Below are 21,839 nucleotides of genomic sequence, written 5' to 3' on the forward strand. Positions count from 1 at the left end.
AATTCCCGCTTTCGGTACGGTAGTGGGACTTAGCGAATCCGATGAAGAATGTCGTATGGAGGCTTAGGTTTTTACTGTTAGCTTCGAGTAAGCCTTCTCTGGGTTTCTTTCACGAGTCTTGGTAGTTTGTATTTTTTTATTACGATTAAGTCACGGAACAATGATGTTCCAGACCTTTGAGAGGCGTGCGCGGGGCCAAAGCAAACGCGTAGAGGCCCTTTTGACACTTTAATGAAGCGTAAGGGGTAAGTAATATTATTATTGTTTCCGAATGGTGAAGGTAAAGCGTTGAACACCCAATTTTAGCGGTATAACTAGGCGCATTTCTTCACACCTTTTGGGTTCTAAGTAAGTATATATAACATTCTAAGTAAGTATATAAAAGGTCAAATGTGTCGCTTAACTTCAAAACTGGGTAATCCATTCTGCTATAAGGTTGATTATCTTTCAGATCGTATTATATTTTTTATAGAGGTATATTCAACCTTAAATCAGAATGGATTTGCCTAGGTTTGAAGTTGAGCGACACAAATATTACTCATATTAAAAATATGATAACAAAATGAACACATACATCGAGTAACCAACAGTTTTATTGATAACATTCGATTACAATTAAGTTATAAATAAATTATTTGACTTGAACTCAACAAAATATTAGTAAAACAAAATAAATAATTATATTATTAGTAATATTTACATTGTATTATGTAAAAGATAGTGTGAGATCAAAAATGGAATATATAGTCATATAAATAAGATATAATTATGTAACTCATACTTATGTTAATTTAATACTTTTGATATTTACGTATACACTAAATAAATGCAATATTCTATTTACATATGTACATTAAATGGATATTGTTATATTAACCGAACTAAAATAAAAAATAAAATATTTAAATAAAAACATACTATAAATGAATATTTACATACAATAATCATATACGTAAATATATAAACTAACACATATATTAGACGTACGTACATAAAAATACACGTAAATATACTAAATACCGCGTATAAAATATATACATCCATATATACATATAAAAGTTATAAATAAATAAAAAATTAAAGCAAATTCCAAAGTCTCTCTTTAAATACATTCATGCTTATCTCATACATTACTGTTGGATAACTAACTATTGTGCGTATACAATAAATAAGAGTATTGAGGTACTGTTGACCGCAAGATATCTATTCATTCCATTGTAAATTCCATTTCATTGTACCTATAATTTGCCATGATCGCGCAGAGACGAATGTAACCGTAACCATCAGTAACATTACGCACACAAAAAGTTACATTTTAAACACTAACCGAAATCTTTAGAGTTACATTCGAAACTGTAGGATTCCATATTCGAAACGCTGTCCTTAGTGTTACATTCGAAACTGTAGGATTCCGTTTTCGAAACGCTCCGATTCGCACTTGTTTTTCGAATTTGGATATCGAAGCCATCGTGTACTATGTATTAGTTATATAGACGTTTGTTCCTTATGCTTGCTTAAATAACTTTTTGGTGGGTTGGGTTGGCTACTGGGCCGGGGCGTACGCGTTGTATGCTAAGTCGTGGGATTTCTCGAGCGACCTGGAAACAAAAATAAAAATCAGTAACGACTTTCAGTTCCTATGTAGGTATAGTTTGAATGGGTACAGTCATATGAGTATACAAAATAAAATTTTCCCCTCACTAGCTCGGAAACACGTGTTTTGTCCTTTAATACCAGCGGGTAAAAACGCATTTTATCCACTAGTGGGTAAAGTAATTTGACCTTAAATAAAGGCAAATTAACTGCTTTAAAATTGATAAAAGTAGGTGAATCTACCAAGTGAAATAAGTAAAGTACCAAGTAAAGTAGGTGAATAAAGATGATTTACCACCTGTGAAACTACTGGAAGCAGTGATAAACGCATTTTTTGCGTTGTAGTTTCCTCGCTGTAGTGAGGGGAAAAGTTTTGTGTTACACTCGGGTGCAAATGTATTTTACTTCTCGTGTGTTAAAAAACTCGCAAGTTCAGGATTATATTTTGGAACCACTCGCTTCGCTCGTGGTTCAACTATAGAATCCTTTTACTTGCTCGTTTTTCAATTTCACACTCGGCGTTAAAATACAACTTTGCCCCCTTGTATAACAAATAACTATTAAGGGTCCGGAAAAAACTTTTCAATATACCTACGCCGACGCGTTGATATCGTTCGTTCCATAAACTGAATAAGATTAATACAATTCTATATGTAGGTTTTCAGTGACGCTTTAGTTAATGTAGGCGACGGAACTATCAACCTCTGTGCTGCGCGCTTGCCGACAGCGCGTGCTGGCCGGTATCCACCGCGCGTTTTTACAGATTTTTGTACAGATTTTTTCAGACCTCTGATAGCTTACAGTTATAGTTAGATAACGTAGGACTTCAGTACCTGCTCCATCCAGATCCCCCATGACCAGAGCTAGAGCTAGGACACCATAAACCCCAGATGGGATTTAGTGAGGTTTTCAGCGACACCTTGGTACTTTAAGACCTCAATATGCTAACTACCAGAAGGGCACCGAAGTCCAGAGGCAGCATCATGCTCCTGACCAAATGTAGTATCTAAGGCTATCAGTTTCAGTTTCGGTCAACCTATATAAGGTCCTAATTTATTAGATGCAGATATTTTTACAGCTGATAGTACTCGGTCTCTGGAGTATATTAAACCGTGAAACATTATAGCTTTTACGATGTTTTTTTTGGAGAAAACGGAAAAACAAATTTGCTACGTAAAAACAGCCTGTTTATGTGATTATTAAATGAAAACTCATTGAACAGATTCTAGTACCTCTTTTACGTACCACTTAACTGTAACTGGCCACTTCAATGACATGTGCAGTTTTCCCGCCGAACCTTTACGACATTTACAACAAACAGTTGTTGACATGACAGACAGTGTTATTGTGACATGTGATAATGCACATGATGATTTTTTTTAGACAAAATTATAATTAATTTTTTTGTTAGGAAAATGAAATCAAAAAAGTTACATGAAAAGATTTCTTAATTTATATTAAAAGTTAATTATTTTAATGTAAAGTATCATGTGTTAAAATATCTGCAACTAATAAATCAGGATCTTATATACAGCCTTGTATTAGAAGACCTCAATACCTCCCATCCAGATCCTCCATGACCAGCAGAGACGACAACCTCATGCGCCTCATGACCGCCTCCCGACGGCGACAGCAGTTTCTTCAGCCCAATGATACCGGCCGGCACCAACGCCAGTTTTGACATGGTCAGGGCCTTGCCAGCCAGCAGTGTAAGAACACCACCATATCCTCAACCTCAAGCACCATAATGCCATTGATGAGATTTAGTATGTTTTTCAAAAACATTGAAGACCTACCAGCTTCATCTAGATCCTGCCTGTACAACAGCACAAGGGCACCGAAGACCAGGGGCCTTATGCTCCCGATCAGGTGTAGCTAAGATTTTCAGTGGTTCAGTTTTGGTCAATCTTGCATATTCAGAAGACTTTATTACCTGCTCCATCCAGATCCTCCATGACCAGCAGAGACGACAACCTCATGCGCCTCATGACCGCCTCCTGACGGCGACAGCAGTTTCTTCAGCCCAATGATACCGGCCAGCACCAACGCCAGTTTTGACATGGTCAGGGCCTTGCCAGCCAGCAGTGTAAGAACACCACCATATCCTCAAGCTCAAGCACCATAATGCCATTGATGAGATTTAGTATGTTTTTCAAAAACATTGAAGACCTACCTGCTTCATCTAGATTCTGCCTGTACAACAGCACAAGGGCACCGAAGACCAGGGGCCTTATGCTCCCGATCAGGTGTAGCTAAGATTTTCAGTGGTTCAGTTTTGGTCAATCTTGCATATTCAGAAGACTTTATTACCTGCTCCATCCAGATCCTCCATGGCCAGCGGAGACGACAACCTCATGCGCCTCATGACCGCCTCCCGACGGCGACAGCAGTTTCTTCAGCCCGATGATACCAGCCAGCACTAACGCCAGTTTCGATACAATCAGGGCCTTGCCAGCCAGCAGGGCGAGGGCTCCGAAGGCCAGGGGCACCATCATACCCCCGATGAGGAGGGGGATGGCGAGGAGAGGGGCGAGCTTCTTCCTCCTGCTGCGGCCTTCTTCGAAAGCGCGTTGGAGGTCATTACCGGCCGGGAATTTGATCTGGAATTTTTAAGGATTACTTAAGTAACAGATGAATATTCAGATTACAACTCATACATACATACATACATACAATCACGCCTGTATCCCATAAAGGGGTAGGCAGAACACATGAAACTACTAAAGCTTCAGTGCCACTCTTGGCAAATAAGGGGTTGAAAGAAAACGAAACTGTGACATTGCAGTGACAGGTTGCCAGCCTCTCGCCTACGCCACAATTACAACTCAATTATAAAAAATGGCGTCATATTAAGTACTTGATAAGAAAGGTTGTTGAGTTTTATTGAATGGTGTAATTAATAATTTAAACAGAATTTTAGCAGTAGCTAATTGTCAATTAGGTGAGTACCTATATAACGAAGTACAATTAACGAATTATCTGTAAACTGCATATTTCTTTCATCGGTTCCTATAAATACATAATGGATTTTTAATAAATATAAACAAATAATTAAATAAATGTTGTGGATCCTACCTAAGCAAAGCTTGTAGTATGGGTGCTAGGTGATGATATTTATATTTACATACATACTTATATAGATAAGTTTATACTTATAGACAGAAAACATCCACAACTCAGGAACAAATATCTGTGATCATCATACAAATAATTGTTATCACTGGGATCCGAACCCAGGACTATCGGCTTAGAAGACAGGTTCACTACCAATTGCGCCAGACCGGTCGTGAAATATGATATCATATGCAGCCAGTTTGCTTCTCGTGTTTTGAACTAACCTAATTTTAAAAGTGTCTACTTACTAATTAGTGTACCAGACATTGCCGGTCAGTTAGAAATAAAAAGTGACTGAAAAACTGTCAGCACCCACTCACGCTCTAATCTGATTAAATATTTTCAAGATTTTTTAGCCAATTGTATGGATCTGAATGCTGGGCGACAAAGGTGAAGGATGAAAGGAGAGTGCACGTAGCGGAAATGAGAATGTTGAGATGGATGTGTGGAGTGACCAGAATGAATCGAATCAGGAATGAGTATATTAGGGGAAGTTTGAAAGTTGCGCCTATAACGGAAAAGATGAGGAGTGGCAGGTTGGCGTGGTTCGGTCATGTAATGAGGAGGGATGAATGTCACATAGGCAAAAGAATGTTGGAGATGAAGGTTGATGGATGGAGAGGGAGGGGTAAACCCAAACAACGCTGGATGGATTGTGTGAAAGGGGATATGAGGAAGAAAGATGTGAGTATTGAGATGACGAAAGATAGAGGAGAATGGAAGAGGAAGACGTGTTGTACCGACCCCACATAACGTGGGATAAGGGTAGGAGGAAGAAGAAGAAGATTTTTTAGCCAAGAAAAACTTAATAGATAAAAAAGGCAATAACATGACCTGTTATGTTCCTTTTCCGCGGAAGTAAATCAAGTAATTCAGTATCATGTACATCAAAACGCGATAACCCAACATGCTACATCGAAAATGATCCGGATATTACGTTGATTCCGGATTTTTTCGCACGCAATGATAATCAAAGGTATTGTGTAAAGAGTTGAACTCATTATAGTATTTTATGCAATAGGCGTTTAAAGGAGGTCAAAAAGACGAGTGGCGTGGGTAACAATTTGAGGCGAAGCCGAAAATTGTTATTAAGACGCCACGAGTATTTTTTGACTCAGTTAAACACCGTTGCATACAATACTTTTTCTACGATCATGCACTTAGTTTTTCATTGTTTTCTTGAATAATTTTCGTGAAATTCACACTGTTTCCTGTATTTTGACGCAAAGGTTTGCACTGTCAGCTCAGCTGCCCAAAGCCTTCCCGCGCACGCACGCAGTATCGTTATAACAATGCGTTGCCATGGTTACAGAGCCAAACAATGCGTTTTCAGTTTTTTCGATACTGCGCGCATGCGCTGAAAGCCGTCGGACGCTGGCTTTGGGAATAGACTTTTATGTAGGGTTTTAAAGATTTATGCACGACCCTGTAAATGACGAATAACAGTTCGGGAGTAGAAAAAATAATAAACGCAATATTTACGTGTTCCGGACTTATCGATTACGAGTTACTTGATTACGACGTAGTATAAAAAAATGCAAATCAAGTGATTTTAATTTTTCTACACTACGTCGGTGGCAAACGGGCTTACGGTTGCATGTTCCAACTTTGAAATCTAATTTTCCATTTGAAGACTGGTTAGGCCTAGTTGGTAGTAATCCTGCCTGCGAAGCCGGTAGTCCTGGATTCGAATCCCGGTAAGGGCATCTATTTGAGGGCATTTATTTGAACACTGACAGTGACCTATTAAGTGGAAAAATCCAGGAATATTTGAAAGAGTATAACAGTGAGCAACAAAATGTATCTCGAATCAACAGAGAATTAGTAAAAAAAAAACAAGGCAAATTTCCAATATCATTTGAATCTAACTTCGACAAATTTGATGATCGAAAAAAGAACAATCATAAATAGAAAACTTATGACACTGGAAATAAAAGACCCTTTAATATTGAAGTCTCTAATCTGATGCACGTGAGACCAAAACTAAACCAGAATCTACCAAAAAATAAAAATAATAAAGGCTACGAGGAATCCTTATCTGAACCCAACTCAGTAATCAGCATAGTGCAACTGCAGTTAAAAAGGACGGACATGAATTCAAACTCATTAAAATCAAAAGACCTTTTAATAAATGAAGACTCCAATCAGATGACAGCTAGACCAATAATGGTTTAAATAATGAAGAAAATAAGGACCAATCCCCAACCTGTGCAATTGCATAATTATTCAATTACGGACAACTAAAAAAATCAATTCAAAGATTTTCAAAGATTTCAAAGAGATAAAACCCTTATAATAATAACATTTCCTATTTGAAATTTTGAAGTCACTGATCTGATGACAGCTAGCCCATAACATGGCAGCATGCACACATTTTTGCACACTCTGTTTATATTTTTAAGGATGCAGAACTTTTTTCTATATCAAATGCATCCGAGGTTAGAATGCAAGTGTTATTGACGATGTATAGACCAATTTAATGGGTAGACCAATCATGGTTAACTAAAGATGAATGACGAACACCACAATTTAACCCATATCCCATAGTCGCCTTCTACGACCCCCACGGGAAGAAAGGGGGTGGTGAAATTCTTAACCCGTCACCACACAGGCACGACGAAAATCCGGTCAAATCCTCTTCGTACATAATTGTATTCATAATGACAGCCCTGAATTGAAACCCCCTGAGACTAGAGAACCACTCATTAATGCACACGCAGCTAATTATAAAGAAACTGTTACCAATGCCCAAGTGGGTCGGTGCAAGAAAACCGTTTAATAGACTGTGGCATTAAAAAAAAGTGAAGATGCATTAATTGGTGTAGATCATCGTGAAAGCGGTCACGGTGCGTCGGCGCACGGCATGCATGTTTTTCTGGCGAGATAAACAATTCGATCTGCGATTGATGTTAGTTATAAATTTTAAATGGAAAACTAGTTTTTTTTTATTGAAACGGTATTTTATATAATTTAAGTGAAAAAACGGTCTGTCTATTTTTCAGCTGAGCAAACGGTTTTTAATTTAAAATCATTATTCATGGATAGGGTTTGCTCCCGGGAAATACCGGTACCGAAAGTACCGGGAATTCCCGGGATTTTTGGCCAAGCAAAGAACCGGGAAATCAACTTGAAAAATCCCGGGATTTTCGGTACTTTCGGGACTGGTCTAATTTTTTCGCTTTTTCAAATATAACAACATATTTTTTGGCATTTTACATCTTTTTTTATTATATTTCCATAACCAAACCGCACCGGCTTCGCTCCGCGTCTTATTTTGTCTGCCTTTTTTATTACAATGAATTGGGAGTCGGAAGAGCAAGCAAAAAATCCTGAAGAATTCCGCCTAAACCATAGGCACCAATGGTTGACCGTTGCAATACATTGCTCCGATTAGGCGATCTGCCATTACTGGGAGATATTTAATCGCTTAGTAAAAGAAATAAGACAAATACTATTAAAGAAATGTAATAATTGATTATAGACCGGCAGTAAAACCTCACAAATTTTCCCCAAGCAAAGAATGTAAACTAAAGGAAGCAAAACATTTGAGATGGTGCACTATTTTTTTGCTAGGCAGAGGGAACGTTCTCGAGAAAATTAGTCATTTTCTGGAAATTACTGTGGAATACCGTAATACCACATTATATGTAAACATTTTTTTAAAGTTAAGCATGTTTATAACAGCTACCCTTAAAAGTTAGACATAACTCATAAGCCATCGCCGACTTTTTTCTAGATCTACATTTATGTATCTTAGTGGGAATTGTCTCAGGATGTAGGTTGTACCTATTATTGTGTATTTCAATATCTTCTTATCTGTATGACCTTCCTATGTCTGTTTTTTTCCCCAATAAAGAAAATAAAATATGTATAAGGGCGACAATTCCACCATACATTATTTTGTTATAAGTCGATCGGTACGTACGGGCAGGGTTTTCGATTGAAACTCTTAAGCAGCGTGATTTTTATCGACCGATTTTAGCACATGTCGTCATGTTTTAATAATCAATTTATAATAACATATAAACAATTTATAATAACATAAAAACCGAGGGTATCGCGGTGGCCACTGGCTAGCCCCACTAGCCAGTTCAGTAGTTGAGTTTTGTATTTTTGGTGAAGGTTTGTTATATGCATTTGTGTATTTATTTTTTCTCTCAACCTCATTTATCATTTGACTCATTTCTCTGCATGTCATAAAACTGTGTTCGCGAATTTTGCGACAGACTCAAAAACCATTAAACGGATGTTTATGCGTTTTTCACATATGTATGAATAGTGATTCTTGAGGAATGATTAAGGTTTTGTTATTATAAATTGATTATTAAAACATGACGACATGTGCTAAAATCGGTCGGTAAAAATCACGCTGCTTAAGAGCTCCAATCGAAAACCCTGCCCGTACGTACCGATCGACTTATAACAAAATAATGTATGGTGGAATTGTCGCTCTTATACATAAATGTAGATCTAGAAAAAAAGTCGGGGATGGCTTATGAGTTATGTCTAACTTTTAAGGATTATTCATGGATGCAATAATTATGAATATGTGTGCAATTTGTACTTACAGTATATTTTTAACCATAGAAAAGCGGTTTGCGTATATTTCAAACTAATGAAACGGTATTGAATAACGATTGAAGAAATTATACATATTTTTTGTATCAAATTTGTTGCTATTATGGTAAATTTACACGGTCTTAGTATTAAAATTTTGTCATAAAGGGCTTTAGTGTGTAGTGATAAAGGGCTGGTCAGCTGCTTATATAATATATAGCTTAAAAGTAGGAAAATTCTAATTCATTCAGTTTGATGTATTTAATTATTGAGAAACTAGCCTTATCCCGCGGCTTCGCCCGCGTAGTAATCTATTTTGGACCCCCATTTCACCCCCTTAGGAGATGAATTTTGAAAAATCCTTTCTTAGTGCTCCTTTACACCTTTTAAGGAACTTACGTGCCAAATTTGGAATCTCTAGGACGAGCGGATTCGGCTGCGCGTTGATATGTCAGTCAGTCAGTCAGTTTCTTCTTTTATACAGTGCGTAAACGTAACAAGGGCGATAAATGAAACCAGGCATATAATTCAATATTGTTATCATTAATTACAAGGTGTTTTTGAGTTACTCTTAATTTTCAGCCCATAATTAATTTTTGAAAAATTTCCCAGCAGCAATGTACTGTAAACGTGGTTGCGATGACAATCAATGACAACTGTCAACGAGCGTTTAACGCGAGTGTGTTTGCATTACGTTGCGGGCCGAATTAATTTGTATGGATAAAAAAAATATTTCAATTTTAAGTAAAAGTTATCTAATTCAATTTTTTATGTCCTATACTCACCACCGTTAAGAGGTTCGCCCGTATTAGGTTTACACCCTGTATATTTAGATAGATAGTGTTTTTATACGAAAATATGTATTTGTAAAAATATAGCTAATATGAATAAGTGGAACCATTAACAAACAAGTACCTTACTTACCTACAAACAAGTATGTTGAAAAAAAGTTTTTTTTTTACTTTTACAAGGACAATTGTATTTATTGTTAGGTAGAGGAAACCGTAAATATTTAAAAACTATACATATTTAAAAACTGCATACGCTCCTTAGTTTTCAGAATCGAATCTAACTGTAACTGTCTATCTTTTAATTGGTACTTATTCGATTACCTTAGTGTTATAACTTTTATTTTAGTCTTTCTTTAATTTCAATGAAGATCAGGCAGGCAATTATGGTCGCGCGATAAATGATAAAATAGCAGGCCGTCCCTATCGCACTATTTGTACGTGCGATAGAGACGGCCCGATGTTTTATCATCTATCGCGCGACCATGATTGCCCTACAGATCTTTATTTTTACGACCATCAAACAATTATATTTTCATTATACGATTGAATCATAACGCGCTGCTTCCGTTTTCTCACGCTATACTTTAAAACTAACTTTACAGTCGACTTTGATAAGATCACGCACACACGCAGTAATGCGTGGTTCACGTCTAGCAGATTTTCCGTCGGCTTTTTGACTTACTTTTAGGAGATATTAAAATTTCTTTTTCGCACTTTTATCGTAATGTACCTACAGGTGTAGACCTACACATACATACATACATACAATCACGCCTGTGTCCCATGAAGGGGCAGGCAGAGCACATGAAATTACTCAGGTTTCAGTGCCACTCTTGGCAAATAAGGGGTTGAAAGAAAACGAAACTGTGACATTGCAGTGACAGGTTGCCAGCCTCTCGCCTACGCCACAATTTAACCCATATCCCACAGTCGCCTTCTACGACACCCACGGGAAGAAAGGGGGTGGTGAAATTCTTAACCCGTCACCACACGGGCAACCTACACATTACGATAAAAGTGCTAAAAAGAGGAAGCTCGAAACGAGTGGTGGTAAATTAAAACATGATGTGGCCTAGCGATAAGAGCGTGCGATTTTCGATCCGGAGGTCGCGGGTTCGAACCCCGGCTCGTACTAATGAGTTTTTCGGGACTAATGTGCGAAATGTCATTTGATATTTGCCAGTCGCTTATCGGTGAAGGAAAACATCGTGAGGAAAGCGGACTAATTCCAATAAGGACTAGTTATCCTTCGGGTTGGAAGGTCAGATGGCAGTCGCTTTCGTAAAACTAGTGCCTATGCCAAATCTTGGAATTCGTTGTCAGAGCGGACCCCAGGCTCCCATGAGCCGTGGCAAGTATAACACAAGGAGGATGATGACTGAGGTCCTAGATCTTTTTGACAGCAAACTTCAAAATCTACCAATCAAATAAATATGATTGGTGGATCTTGAAATTTGCTATGAAAAGACCTGGCGTTTCGCAAAAAAAAAAACGATTCAGTTTTAACAATGCATCTAAATGATCACTTTGGTATGATACCGATCTGACAAAAGTTACCGTGTTTGTTGAAGAATATATGTAAATGACATTTTTAGCTTGAGCTTGAGTCACAATGAGATTTTAACAGCATCGTTCGAATTTGGCCGGTTGACTTACTAATATAGCATGTCTATAATAAATATTATTATGAGACTATATATGTAGATAATATCAATAAGACATTATTGATATTGTATACCTACATACATAATTATATGATTGTTGTATTGTATAATATCTACCGCGGAATGGAATAGGTATCGAGACAAACCTTATTGGTTTAACGATACTGTGATTAGAGATTTTTGTTTGTAATTACCTAAAAATAAATAAAATAAATAATAATTAACACACAGTCAAATATTGGAAAAATAATCAAGATTATATTTTTTAATTTGAGTTTTATTAACAATGACTAACCTAACCACAAAATTAAAATTTTGAAAAAACTTCCGACCGCGACATAGTACACCGATTTTCATGAAACATGGCTAAGAACACTCCCGACTAACTCAGCTTTCAGACAAAAAAAAAACTAAATCTAAATCGGTGCATCCGTTCGGGAGCTACGATGCCACAGACAGACACACACACAGACAGACAGACAAACAGACAGACCAACATATAGACAGACAGACACGTCAAACTTATAACACCCCGTCGTTTTTGCGTCGGGGGTTAAAAACAAGGCTTGGCAAAAAAAATAAATAAATAAATAAATTCCTTTATTTCGAGTAACAGTATGACTCATAGTATAATATTATAGTTAGTCTGCACTTAAGAACTATGTTAGTACTTATTTTATTTACATTAATACTAGACTACTAGGGCAATGTTTCTAGGAGCACGTAATTAGTGGTTAAACATAATACGTACTTCTAGAAACATGCAAGTCCTCACAATGCCTTAAATATGGGCAGTCCAACCTCTCGGCTATCAAACACAGGAGGGGGTTGGGGCTGGCCCGCACCCGGCGCACCAGGGATGTGCATCGTTTGCGCAAAGTTGTATAAAAGCAGTCTATACGCGCTTCAGCAAACATCCGTGATGCGCTACAGAAGCGGGGCAGCCCCACCAGCACCCGGAACGCGTTATTATATTGTACTCGGAAATAATAGAGAATAAAAGAGAATAATATATTAAATAAACGAATTTAATTTTGAGAAACAAATGAAGCCTGAAATCTCGGATGCAAACTTCTAACTGGAGGGTTGGAAAATCTGCCCAATCTTAAATCGGAACAGAGAGTCTAAGATGCAGGTATGTAATTTATTTTCAAAGTAATTATATTACAATGCGCTTATAAACGTCAAATAAATAAAGCTAAGCCGGTTCTGTATTTACTTACGCTTCAGCCTCGAGAAGATTTTAGTCTCCTCTCCTCAGTTGGAGAAGGGTATCCAAAACTCGATCTATCGAGATCAGAATATTATTGATATTTCTATTCTATTGTGAGTAATCAGACAACGACATAATATACAAATACTTACATATAAACATTTACTTGTGTTTACCAGTTGTGTGAACCCAGGATCATCGGTTTCACATCTAACGTATCCGCTAGCCTAGACAGGTATTTATTAGCATTTTTAGGGTTCCGTAGTCAACTAGGAACCCTTATAGTTTCGCCATGTCTGTCTGTCCGTCCGTCCGCGGATAATCTCAGTAACCGTTAGCACTAGAAAGCTGAAATTTGGTACCAATATGTATATCAATCACGCCAACAAAGTGCAAAAATAAAAAATGGAAAAAAATGTTTTATTAGGGTACCCCCTACATGTAAAGTGGGGGCTGATATTTTTTTTCATTTCAACCCCAACGTGTGATATATTGTTGGATAGGTATTTAAAAATGAATAAGGGTTTACTAAGATTGTTTATTGATAATATTAATATTTTCGGAAATAATCGCTCTTAAAGGAAAAAAAAGTGCGTCCCCCCCCTCTAACTTTTGAACCATATGTTTAAAAAATATGAAAAAAATCACAGAAGTAGACCTTTATAAAGACTTTCTAGGAAAATTGTTTTGAACTTGATATGTTTAGTAGTTTTTGAGAAAAATACGGAAAACTACGGAACCCTACACTGAGCGTGGCCCGACACGCTCTTGGCCGGTTTTTTATATAACCAATTGTCGCCAAGGTCTATCATAAGATTACGTTTAAGCCTCATCATAAGCTTACGTTTAAGAAAATGAAAATGAAAATGAAATATATGTCTTAGTGAAACAGTCTAAATTCTTAACAACATAAATGATACTGTTATAGATATATTGGGAAGGTACAGTTCACGTGTTTCTAAGTTGTAAATAGAACGAATGGCTGTCTTTTGTAGTACAAAAATAGTCTGTATGTCAGCTGCTTTGCCCAGTCTGTATGTCAGCTGCTTTAGTAAGAATATATATTACCCTAGAACTTAAGCGAAAGTATAACGGAAAATGTATTTTTGGGGGTAACTTATTAAAAACGCACGGTAACCGCACAGTTTCATATTTGCAAGCACTATGCCCTACTGTGTCTGTATAAGGATTTAGAGCATTAGTATGTGAGACAGCACTTGACATAGTATGCGTTAGCTTTCGCTATCTAACTGATATTTGCATCTATGCCATTAACTGTCTCGCTTAGGCGTTTAAAATAATTGCAGAAGGTAATAATATAGGTTTTGAAAGAGAAAATGTATGAAATGTTAGCGGAAAGTTAACGGTTTTGAGATATTTTTTTAAGTCTTCCGCGACCATGGCTAGTGCAATCTGCCGGCGTATCATGCTGCCAATTTTATCACTTATACATACATACATACATACAATCACGCCTGTATCCCATAAAGGGGTAGGCAGAACACATGAAACTACTAAAGCTTCAGTGCCACTCTTGGCAAATAAGGGGTTGAAAGAAAACGAAACTGTGACATTGCAGTGACAGGTTGCCAGCCTCTCGCCTACGCCACAATTTAACCCATATCCCATAGTCGCCTTCTACGACACCCACGGGAAGAAAAGGGGTGGTGAAATTCTTAACCCGTCACCACACAGGCTCGTCAACACACAGGCAGGGTTTTATCACTTATCCACGACGTGGATAAGACATCTGTCACTCTCACACTGACATACTTGCTAAAGCGTGACGGATGCTTTATCCACGTGGATAAGTGATAAAATTGGCAGCATGATACGCCGGCCGGTCGAAACGTTGGATAAAAGGTAAAAATGTTATTTTATCGCATTCAACCCGTCTTTAAAAAATGTGTACAAAACGCAACGCGAGAACTTCAAGTTTTATCCATACTAATATTATAAATGGGAATGTGTGTGTGTCTGTTTGTTTGTCCGTCTTTCACGGCAAAACGGAGCGACGAATTGACGTGATTTTGTAGGTGGAGATATTTGAAGGGATGGAGAGTGACATAGGCTACTTTTTGTCTCTTTCTAACGCGAGCGAAGCCGCGGGCAAAAGCTAGTTTATTATAAATTAAAAGTAATGGGACAAAATGCCGTGGTTGACTGTTAGAGAATACCTAAAGGCATTAGATCCACCAATTCTACTTTTTTATGTGCAATAAATAAATAATAAAATGTAGGCTGTAGGTAAATGTATAAAAAATACATGAAATCTTTTGCTTGAACTCAAAACATTATGCAATAATACTGATTTTATTCTGTGTGTGAACATTTTATGGCAATTTTAACGGTCTATTTATAACATGTTTAAAATGTACCGCATTTACTTTTTTACTATGTCATACTTGTAACTGTTACGCACATTATATCATAGGTCATAAAAACTTTATTTATAACATAACATCAATCATTTTGTCTAAAAGCCCACGTGATGCGAATACTAATATTCTCTATTGTTCTAACAAAACAATAGGAACTGATACAGTACTTAGACTGTTTACAATCCATATACCTAATAGAACTCTTTCTAAATAATCAAGATAATGGGAAAGACAGGGGCTAACCACTTAGTAGATCGAAACAATATTAGCACAGTATAATCAATAGTACTATCGTACAGTATGGCCACTTCCGCTCCCCACTGAAAGCGCCGTCCACCCCCTCTCCCCCAAAGTTACCGCCTGTCAAAAACCTGAACAGTCAACCTGTCATATCTCACTCATACAAGCATGGTACGCGTTCACCTACACGAGCTTAGAATGTGTGCTAGGAACGCGCCTCCCTCATATATTTGATCGCCAGTATCCGAGATGTGATATTAGACCGTTGGTAGTTAGAAATTTGACAGTCATATACGCACACTAAAAGAGTAGCATCGAACTTCGCCCTAGTCAGCCAGTCAGAAGAAATGTTCTAAGCACTGTTTTTGGTCAGAGTGGTAAGAGTAGCTTATGAAAACCTCGGTATTGGAAGCAGCTTCTTATGTTTAATTATATGTGCTGATCACGTGATCCTTTTCGTATAAATTCGACCTGGCCCAGTCAAAATGGGCCGTCCTCTATTGGTGTATTCAGACGTATACCATATATTTCTTCTTTTATCTAAACCAGAGTAATCACTGAACTGTACTGAATGGTTCTCACCGAACCAAAGGCCCTATACAGATGACGTAGGAACTTGCAGAATAATTTTTGTTACATTGCGAACTGTTGAGGTTACATACTATTTGGAAGACCAATCAAATACAGCGATGTAATGAACTGATGAAACTCACAGGAGAGTTCTTGCACCGTGTAAGTAAGCCTTAACGAAAAATAATCTTAGTCATGGTACTGGTTGCGTTAGTTTTCTTGTGTTAGTAGTAATCCACGCCGGATCCTATTATGTAATATTGTTTAATTCACAAGTGCAATTAAAGTGCCATTGACATTGTTATATGAAATAGTGTCAGTGTGTCGATTTATAAAAATGGCGATCATAGTTAAAGCTGTGTGAATAGTTGAATTGTACAAAAAATGGATCATAGCTTTAAAACAATTGTGTGTGTTTAGTAAAACGTCGCACTTTGTCGGTTACCATTAAGGCGAGATTTACTTGTATCTATATCTGAATAAACTGACAAAGCGGCTTTATAGCAATCGACAAAGTGGGACGTTTTCCCGTGCTCACTCACAATTATCCTTTGACTTTATAAGTAATATCGAATATATTTTAGTCAAGTGACCGATAAGAAAAAAAGTCTTTCACAGTCAGTTTTTTTTTTCATAAACATTTTAAAATGATATCCTTAGATACGGTAGTTATTAACCAATTAGTAAAAAAATTAACTGTGAGTGTAGAATATATACTATAACCAAGGAACAAAACTTAAAGGATTTAACTATAATGAAAAAAGACTAAAGACAGAAAGTAGGTCAAGTGAAACGAGTGAAAATAATAGTCAATAAACTAAACAAGATAATAAACATAAAAAGTTGATGAAACTGATAACAAAAAAAAAGTTATCAAAAGAATTATTTAACAAAGTATTCTTCAGATAAGAAATCAATTGAAAAATGAAATCAATAAATTTGAATCATTAGCACCAATCACTATTTTTGTCCAAATCAAAATGTATTTTTTTTAAGTTACTAATTTACCTGGACTGTATGAGACTGCATGAATCCAACGATCTGGTCCAAGATGTGATGGTCCAAGGAGCTCTCGTCCAGGCTTCTCGGAAGCGCCTCCTCAACGTCCTCGACCTTGGCATCCTTATCCTTCGTTATCGTCACACCGCTCATCAAGGATACCTCCTCATTCTTCGATATCCTGTTCAGCGCCTTCGCCAGTTTCACCTTCAGACATGTCCCGATATCTCCACCGCTGCAATCCTTATACGTTTCATAAGCTACTTTCAGGTCACCCAAAATGGTGTCATCTGAACTTCTGCCTTCTTCCAATGTGTTTTGATTGGTGCTTGCCGTTCTCGCGCTTACTGCGACAGCCAGGGTCAAAACAAGGAGGTAATGTGGTACCATTTTGGTGCTCTCTCTGATGGCGGTACTGGCTATGTTTAAAACTAGAGCAGCCGTAGCACTTATATGCGCTTCGAGTCACGGTACAGTGGACGAAGCTAAGAGGGATGCATCAATGTACGATGCAGTTCGTTGCTGTTTTAACGATTAAAACCAAAATGTCGTAAGTCTGTACGCGAAGTGTATCAGCTTAGGTCGTTCAAGTTTTGGAGAGGAGTTACACATGAAAGAAATAACGTTAGATAATAATACTTTGCTGTTGATCCGTTTACTACGGGCGATATGTAACAAATCCGGATGTTAAATAGTAAGTACAATTTTAACGTATTTTGAGGTAATCAACTTAAACGTAGCTTAAGTTATATAACTTAAAGTGAAATATTTCATTGGTTTTTGTCCCCTTTTTGGGCCCAGCCTAACCAGTCAAGGGGTTGTAATCATCATCATCAAAGGGGTCAAGGGGTTTGGGATTGTCATGTTCGAAATCAAACAGCTGATTGGACTTAATGTGTGTTCTTATATTCATAAGAACTTGAATGTTTCTGTTCTTTGATTCTATCAAGGATTTTGGCAGCGCCACAGATCTCAATTCGCTAAAATTGTAACCATTGAAGTAAAAAAAACTGACAGTGTTTATTAAAATCCTTTTTCTTAAACCCCAGTTTATTTTAATATATTTCTAATAAGTGACTAACTGAACAGCCTAAGATACTTTTCTCAAAATTTATATTGTTATATTGTTACATTAAACTTTTTGTAATTATTTGGATCTGTAAATAAGCAATTAAAATAAAGTAGTATAAGTATACTAATCTCATTCTTGCAAAAAAAGAATGAAAAACTGTGCGTCAAGAATGTCACTTGACAGACCAATCTGGCGGTTACAACCATTTGAAAAACCAAGCGAAGTTTACCGGAATCAATCATTTGGCTTCTCAGTTTATATTTCAAGCAAACCATTTCGAGCTCTAGCATTATTTTGTTAAAGAAGATAATCCTTTGAGTAGTATGCCAGAAATTGGCTTGAAATTATAGCTACAAATATATCGCTTGCTTAGAATGGTTATCATTTGATTGAAAACCTGAAGTTATGATACTTATGATTTATTTACTATAGTTAACCTGGTTATAAGGAATTTACTGTCCTAGATTCTTTGTATGAATGAAAAGTAATTATGACAAGGATTTTGTCTAACCTTTATTTTAACTATCGTCAAAGAACCGGACAAAATACTGGTTAAAAGCTAAATTACTTACGTACATATTATTGACCTATAGGTCATACAAACGGTCGAAAAACGGTTAAATAAAATTTCTTCTCTTTAATAATTATATCATGAAAGACAAATTTCTGCACAAAATGAGTGACAGATTGAATTTTTGACTGCAATGAGACAGCAGCAACTTGATTTATCGGATCTTTAGGACTTCTAAAGAGTGCTGTTCAAATGTTGTGCGTTTCGCTTATACATGCTCATAATTTTCTTGGTACGTTGCGAGTGACACAATGGCTGGGTGTTTTTTTAGATGTGCTAAAGATATCAATCGGTGTGTCTTATAATTGACCTGTATAAATGATAATTTAGACATCGATATTAAGCATCGATAGTATAACGCGCCGCGCCGTAGTCACAATTGAAACGATACCTTTACATGCGTTATTACTTAACTGCCCGAACTAATTGATAGCTATATTTAGCTTTTAATGTAATTTCCAAGGAAATGAAACGTAATAATAAGCATAAGGAACCTATAAATCTTTTTTTATTCTATTATAGGTGACCTATTAATTCTGATATCGTGTAGTCAATGTTTTACCTGATTCCAATAAAAAAGTGTACAGTCAACCAATTGGAATGGAACCCTAGGTCACTTTACAACCATGTCAAAATGACAAGCAATAAGAGATTTCATACAATCTGATTCGTAACGTCACTATGACATAGTTATATCGTGGCCTAGGGTTCCAATTGGTTGACTGTACAGCAATAAACTTCACTCGATCAGGCGATCTGACTTAGTATGTACCTACCTACTTAAGTTTTAAAACTTATAAAATACAAATTAGAATCCATAGTTCCTCATATGACAAATAAAAATCTCGATGTTTTTTAATTGTTGAATAATATTGTTTTTATGTATAAATAAAATAAATAAATAAAATATTACTATAGGACATTCTTACACAGGTTGACTGAGTCCCACGGTAAGCTCAAGGTGGCTTGTATTGTGGGTACTCAGGTACAAAATAAACACACAAATAAATGCCCTTACCGGGATTCGAACCCAGATGTATCAAAGATAAAAAAAAATAAAAACACAATTCTCTGCTTCTAACACATTTTAGGTAATTATGAAAAGGAAAAACAAAACAGAGTTTTTATAAGCAACTTAAAGAGAAAACTAAAAAAAATAGTACATTACATCAGAGGCCGGGAAAATGAGGATTTCCGGCCAAGTGGGTATATACGTGGGTGGGGTGGGGATAGGGATACGAGGCCGGGAATCCGTTTCCACGCCGAGGCATGTATAGTGCTTTTCTCAAACATACATAATTTTTCTTTTTGTTGCGCCCAAATTTAGTGTGTTCTGTTCTGTTTTTTTTTTGATCCCGTTTTTGTTTTATAACTAAGATCACAGTCTGTTGTTATTTTTCTTGGAACGTTTTCACTTTTATTCTTTTTAACTGTTTGACCACTTTTCTTGTATGTGTTTTGCATTTCTTGTCTGTCTGTTACCCTCCGTGAATCTTTCTCACTTGATGGTCTCATCAGAAGATCAGCGCTGGAAGTCCCCAGCAACACGCTGAGATGAGGCCATTTCGTGGCACTTCATTATTTTCTGTCTTATTGTTATTATGTGTATTTTTGTCTTGCCTGTGTTCACGAATAAATGTTATTCTATTCTATTCTATTCTAATGATTGGGACCGACGAGGGAAAAGCGGATGAGATGAATGAATGATGAGATGACGGACAATAGAGAGGTATAGACATGTACCATCATATGTAAACATACAATTTATGGCAAATAAATAAATGAAATGAAAATGAATATAGAAGAGGAAGACATGCTGCGCCGACCCCAAATGAATGGGACAAGTGCAGGCGAATGATGATGATTAGACCCTCTGGTCTACATGTCCTATGGTTATTTATACAAAACTCTTTTTGTGATGTAACAATCGGAGTTATATTAAGTTATATTCGTGGACCGCGAGGCTAAAGGACGAGAGATGGACTAGCAGGGTAACGAAATGGAAGGGTCCACAAGGCAAACGTCGTAAAGCAAGACCGCACACGAGATGGGAAGACGAGATAAGACAAATCGCTGGGCCCTGCTGGTCACGAATAGCGCAGGATAGAGACAAATGGAGCTCTTTAGAGGAGGCCTTCACCTTCACCTGAGGAGGGGTTCGTGCATATCAAAGATATCTACATAGCTAAGATACACAACACGACAACATTTTACCATAATATATATATACTTTTTTTTGTTTCTCTTATGTTTAACAAAAAATTGTAACGAATTTGCATGAAATAAAAGGCTTTTTATTTTATTTTATTTATTTATTTTATATTCGTGGACAAATCGAATATAAAACCAATATAACTTATAAGAACCACAAAATAAAATTTTGAAAATCCCCCGACATAGTGGACCGATTTTCATGAAACATGGCTAAAAACACTCTCGACTAACTCAGCTTTCAAACAAAAAAAAACTAAATCTAAATCGGTTCTTCCGTTCGGGAGCTACGATGCCACAGACAGGCACACACACAGACAGACAGACACGTCAAACTTATAACACCAAGTCGTTTTTACTTCGGGGGTTAAATAGTTATTTGTTATACAAGGGGGCAAAATTGTATTTTAACGCCGAGTGTAGAATTGAAAAACGAGCAAGTGAAAGGATTCTATACTTGAACCACGAGCGAAGCGAGTGGTTCGAGAATAGAATCCTGAACTTGCGAGTTTTTTAACACACGAGAAGTAAAATACATTTGCACCTGAGTGTAACACAAAACTTTTCCCCTCAATAGCGAGGAAACTACAACGTAAGAAATGCGTTTATCACTGCTTCCAGTAGTTCCACAGGTGGTAAATCATCTTTATTACTAGATTCACCTACTTTTATCAATTTTAAAGCAGTTAATTTGACTTTATTCAAGGTCAAATTACTTTACCCACTAGTGGATAAAATGCGTTTTTACCCGCTGGTATTAAAGGACAAAACACGTGTTTCCGAGCTAGTGAGGGGAAAACACCTTTATTGAGTAATAATTATACGTCCGAGCAAGCACCGCGAAGTTCTTAATACGCTTTTAT

At 36.8% G+C, this 21,839-nt stretch overlaps 1 protein-coding gene across 1 annotated transcript; it reads right to left on the minus strand.

Moving 5' to 3' along the window:
- Window positions 1–1,180: 1,180 nt before the first annotated feature.
- Window positions 1,181–17,512, minus strand: LOC125238219. The gene is made up of 3 exons (XM_048145494.1): window positions 17,132–17,512; window positions 3,904–4,193; window positions 1,181–1,598 (listed from the first exon to the last, which is right to left on the minus strand). Exons 1-3 carry the CDS (start codon window positions 17,510–17,512, stop codon window positions 1,544–1,546), a joined length of 726 nt encoding a protein of 241 aa, XP_048001451.1. The 3' UTR covers window positions 1,181–1,543.
- Between the last annotated feature and the right edge of the window lie 4,327 nt (window positions 17,513–21,839).

The sequence above is a fragment of the Leguminivora glycinivorella genome, chromosome 23, assembly GCF_023078275.1.
Source record: "Leguminivora glycinivorella isolate SPB_JAAS2020 chromosome 23, LegGlyc_1.1, whole genome shotgun sequence".
Taxonomy (NCBI): Eukaryota; Metazoa; Arthropoda; class Insecta; order Lepidoptera; family Tortricidae; genus Leguminivora; species Leguminivora glycinivorella.

What these genes read in the sequence shown, in the direction of transcription:
- LOC125238219 (XM_048145494.1), bottom strand. Translation starts at nt 17,512, where the DNA reads ATGGTACCACATTACCTCCTTGTTTTGACCCTGGCTGTCGCAGTAAGC. An exon ending in TGCAGTCTCATACAGTCCAG is followed by an intron (nt 4,194 to 17,131) that starts GTAAATTAGTAA and finishes TAAAAATTCCAG; the next exon opens with ATCAAATTCCCGGCCGGTAA. An exon ending in GGAGGATCTGGATGGAGCAG is followed by an intron (nt 1,599 to 3,903) that starts GTAATAAAGTCT and finishes TTTTGTTTCCAG; the next exon opens with GTCGCTCGAGAAATCCCACG.